Below are 4593 nucleotides of genomic sequence, written 5' to 3' on the forward strand. Positions count from 1 at the left end.
ACAATGAGCTCACTATGATATCACCTGATGTACAGTGTGTATCTGCCTCTCTCACCCTGCCCTCCACCCTCCATCCCTCCCTCCCTCCCTCCCCTCCCTACCCTCCAGTACGTAGACCAATGAGCTGTCATCTCCCTCCTGGATGACACAGCAGCCCTGGGCCAGACTAGTGGGGTGCATACAGTCCACTATGGTCTGGATCTACAGAGAGAGAGAGAACTCCAGTCACATTCAACAGGATCCAACCCTACTCAGCTCACCAACAAGTGGAGGGGGCAGCTAGGACTAGAAATGTAAGTAGAGATACAACTAGAAATGTAGGTAACAAATGACACCTCAGAAAAGACATGAAATGAGAAAGGACACTATCCAGTCCAGTACCTGCCCATGCTCCAGGTGTTTCATAAAGTCATTCTCCAACAGAGCCCTCTGGATCAGCTCCCTAGATCTACACAGAGAGAGGTAGGATCAGTGTGTGTGTGTGTGTGTGTGTGTGCTTGTGAGTGTGTGTGTGCGTGCGTGCGTACGTGTGTGTGTGTTTGTGTGTGTGTGTGTGTGTGTGTGTGCGTGTGTGTGTGTGTGTGTGTGCGTGTGTGTGTGTATGTTTGTGTGTGAGTACTCACTCCTCACTCTTGCTGTAGCTGGTGAGCGTGACGTGTGTGAGCTGTGAAGGGTCCAGGGCTGTGGGCTCAGCTGAGATGGCCTGTCTCTTGGTGCGCTGAGGCTCATCAGGCACCGTAGCGGGGGGCTCGGGTTCTGACAGGGCAGTAGAAGCAAACAGCATCATCAGATCATCCACTTACAGCAGCGTACAACACACGACACACTTATCATCTCATAACATCACCATCACATATCACAACTTCTCACATCCATCACATATCACAACTTGTCATACTTATACTGCATGATGTGTGGTGGATGGTGTTATGAATGCTGTTACATGTGATGTCTGGGGTGGTGTTATGAATGCTGTTACATGTGGTGTCTGGGGTGGTGTTATGAATGCTGTTACATGTGATGTCTGGGGTGGTGTTATGAATGCTGTTACATGTGGTGTCTGGGGTGGTGTTATGAATGCTGTTACATGTGATGTCTGGGGTGGTGTTATGAATGCTGTTACATGTGGTGTCTGGGGTGGTGTTATGAATGCTGTTACATGTGATGTCTGGGTCGTGTTATGAATGCTGTTACATGTGATGTCTGGGGTGGTGTTATGAATGCTGTTACATGTGGTGTCTGGGGTGGTGTTATGAATTGTGTTACATGTGATGTCTGGGGTGGTGTTATGAATGCTGTTACATGTGATGTCTGGGGTGGTGTTATGAATGCTGTTACATGTGGTGTCTGGGGTGGTGTTATGAATGCTGTTACATGTGATGTCCGGGGTGGTGTTATGAATGCTGTTACATGTGATGTCTGGGGTGGTGTTATGAATGCTGTTACATGTGATGTCTGGGGTGGTGTTATGAATGCTGTTACATGTGATGTCCGGGGTGGTGTTATGAATGCTGGTCCTTGTGGTGTTATGATTACAGTACCTGTGTTGTCTGTGTTTCCAGTGTTTCCCGGGGGTGGTGGAGCATTGCGGTGCCTGTCCAGTTCTGTCTGTAACTGTCGAATGAGGTCATCTTTAGTGTCCAGCTCCAGCTCCAGCTCATCTATAAGAGTGTCCCTCTGGCGAAGCTCTTCAATCTTCAACTGCAACGCAAACTGTAGGTCCCGCAGGGTACCCATAGTCCTATACACATACAAATTATTATTCATGCACGCACGCACCCACCCACCCACGCACGCACGCACGCACGCACGGACACAGAAAACACACACACAGACACACACAGACACACACAGACACACACACACACACACAGTACTATAAATTACATTGTTTAAATGATACTCACTTGCTGACACCTTGAGGATCTCAACAGAACAAAGTTAATTCAAGAATTTAATTCAAGAACAATAGTTATTTGGTGTAGTTTAGGCAATGCATTGCTCTGCCATGGTCCAGTCGAGATCCCCCTGGACTGAAAAAGCGCTTTCACACTCCCGCTGATGCTCCATTCACAGAACACTATTCACATGTCAGTATATCTTATGAAAATCGGGCAGGATCCATAAACGTGACAAATGAAATCAGATTTAAAATTAGTTTAAATAAACTACAGAATAACAAGACAGATAGATACCCATCACCCGTAATACATCGTGTTCACTACGCCGTTAATGTTCCGAGTGTGAATAGGGCGCTCTCGATGAAGTGGCAAGGCAGACTGACTACAGTAGACAAAAAGTATTGCAGTTGCGCACGGTCGGCTGTATTTGACACAGGGGAACAATAGCAATTGTTACGATGCAACCAAACACAACGTACGATCATTCAAATTACAACGGCATTGATATTTGTTGAGACTTTATTAAAGTCACTTAATTTGAATGATTCTTCTTTACCATGCGCTCTACAACCAATCCCATTATGCTCCAGGCTATGAACAGTGTTTAGGTATTCTAACCATGAATAAGCCTACGCCTATTCTAATTACATCTCAATTGAATAAAAATGTAGCCAGCGCGTGTTTGTAAATGGTGGATAGGCGAGGATTAGTAGAATATATTTGACGTGAATAGTCAATTAATCTTGCATAAAACCGTTGCAAAAAAATGAAATTATCTATATGATACGATGAATGATATAGGCTAATGATATTTTCATGGCATATTTAGCCATATCCCCTTATATTAGCTCACCTAATAATAATGTTTTCTCATCTTGAGGGGGACAAATGGCCCATGTCCTCAAATGTTTTTTGTAAACAATTATTTGTATTATATTCAATTATATTCAATATAAGGCGAAATATAAGCAGTACAAAGGGGGAGTAGCATCAAATATTTTTTTTACAAATTTTATTTTAACCCTACCCTTTTTAAACAGAAAAAAGAATAAATAAGGTAAAGAATCCAGACTGTGTGTATACGTACAGTATGTACAGGTTATGGTTAATGTTTCTCTTTTTCCTTCTCAAATGTTTAACAGTTTATTCAACGTTTGATACATCGCAAGCATAATATTCAACGAATGGTTCGACTTTTATTTATCAATTAACGAATCTACGCATCAGTTTCCAATCTAACGCCGTCGAGGTGAATGTGCCATTTGCAATCATCGCTCGATTTACTTAACCATGATGGCGGCTCCCTGCACGGGCAACAATCACAAGCAAGGCAGACTGGAATTGTATCCTTAAAGTTTCATCACAGTAAGAATTTCTTGATCACGTTTAACTGCATAGAACATGAATACTGGTATTACTAAAACGAAATAAAATGATATGATGCTGCAAGTTAGCAAGTAGAAAATGCACAGTATCTTCCTTGACAGTCCTGCAGTGCGCTGGACGTTCCCTTCCCATCTGTTCGTGAAGCTTCCATCGCGCTCCAGTCTCTCTCTCCGGACCGCGAGCCCCGGAAAGGCGGCATCAGCAGACAGCTTGCGGTGTCTGGTAACACGCTGTCTGTGTGAGTGTCTCTTCCACCGACTCCCTTTAACCTCACCCATGGCCCTTATCACTCAGTGGAGAGGTGCATGTAGTGATGTAGTTATGGGGTGTTCATAGCAGTCCTGTTCATGTGACTCTTCTCTCCCATCTCCCCCCTTTCTTGCCCTCCCACGTTAATTATCTCGTTCTATTCCTTCCACTGTCTCCCCCTCTCTCAGGAAATGGATTGCAGATGAGGCCCGTATTCTGCGTGTGTCTGTGGGATCATTTCTGGACCACCTGTGCTTAGTGATGGAGACCATGGAGACCTTTGGCCCCCCTGTTCCCCAGTGACATGACTTAGGGAGAGAGATGGAGAGAGGAGGGGTAGGAAAGAGAGAAAGGCCCTTTTTCAATTGTTAGAAACTCGATTCCTCGCATCCTCTCCTCAGTCCTCCACTCGCTTCCTTCTCAACAAGCATTGGAGGAGAATATTTAAGGGGAGGAACCGAGATCTTCTCCTCCAATGTGTTTTGAGTAGGAAGTGAGTGGAGGACGGGGAGAGGACGCGAGGAATGGACTTTCTAACAATTGACAAAGTGCCAGAGAAGAGGGAGAAATAGTAGGAATTGAGAGAGACGGGAGAGAGCTGGGAAGGCCGGGATTTACATCAGCCAATTGACCTCTAGAAGAAGCATGGGAACTATAAGAAGACACCACTGCTGTTTATTTCAACGCATGGGAATTGTGTCTTATTCTTTGTTGTTTTTGTATATACAGTAAACGTTTTATTTTTCAAAGTCTGCTTGTGTCCATAGATATAATGTGAAAGAAAAGACAATAACAATTTTCAAAGTAAACATTTATTTATGTTGCGTGGTGGAGAAAATGAGATTATATAATGCAGTAAAACTTGACAGATGAGGATCTGCTGAAATCATCACATAGATACATAGACTACTGATTTTGTTCATTGGTTTGTAGTTGGCATTAATGAGAAATCACGGGTTCATTTCTGTTACAATAGTATATACAACAATGCTAGTTGATACAGGTAAATCAAAGGCAAAGTTAAGACAATGTGGGTGGAAGAGCTTGGGGCTGGGGA

The 4593-nt window shown here is 43.9% G+C and overlaps 2 protein-coding genes across 4 annotated transcripts in view; one reads left to right on the forward strand and one right to left on the reverse strand.

Moving 5' to 3' along the window:
- Window positions 1-1737, reverse strand: part of LOC310804408 (cGMP-dependent protein kinase 1-like) — a gene marked incomplete at both ends in the record, with an annotated part of 9694 nt that extends 7957 nt beyond the window's left edge. Inside the window, 4 exons of one of the 3 annotated variants that reach the window (XM_083669633.1) lie at window positions 102-201; window positions 382-448; window positions 624-756; window positions 1542-1737. In XM_083669633.1, the coding sequence (XP_083525759.1) occupies window positions 102-201; window positions 382-448; window positions 624-756; window positions 1542-1737 (496 nt within the window). Of the gene's footprint in view, window positions 1-101; window positions 202-381; window positions 449-623; window positions 757-1482 lie in introns of all 3 variants that reach the window. The other 2 variants (XM_083669634.1, XM_083669632.1) reach the window with 2 other exon arrangements.
- Window positions 1738-3128: 1391 nt separating this feature from the next.
- On the forward strand, window positions 3129-4288 carry lage3 (L antigen family member 3). Its single transcript, XM_083669688.1, has 3 exons — window positions 3129-3244; window positions 3397-3525; window positions 3725-4288. Exons 1-3 carry the CDS (start codon window positions 3192-3194, stop codon window positions 3837-3839), a joined length of 297 nt encoding a protein of 98 aa, XP_083525814.1. The 5' UTR covers window positions 3129-3191; the 3' UTR covers window positions 3840-4288.
- Window positions 4289-4593: the final 305 nt, after the last annotated feature.

This window comes from Argentina silus, assembly GCF_951799395.1.
Source record: "Argentina silus genome assembly, chromosome: 5".
Lineage (NCBI taxonomy): Eukaryota > Metazoa > Chordata > Actinopteri > Argentiniformes > Argentinidae > Argentina > Argentina silus.

Excerpts from the sequence above, each read along its gene's own strand:
- lage3 (XM_083669688.1), top strand. The coding sequence starts at position 3,192 with ATGATGGCGGCTCCCTGCACGGGCAACAATCACAAGCAAGGCAGACTG. Across the intron at positions 3,245-3,396 it reads AAGCAAGGCAGACTGGAATT|TGCGCTGGACGTTCCCTTCC; the intron begins GTATCCTTAAAG and ends ACAGTCCTGCAG. Across the intron at positions 3,526-3,724 it reads TCTGGTAACACGCTGTCTGT|GAAATGGATTGCAGATGAGG; the intron begins GTGAGTGTCTCT and ends CCCCTCTCTCAG.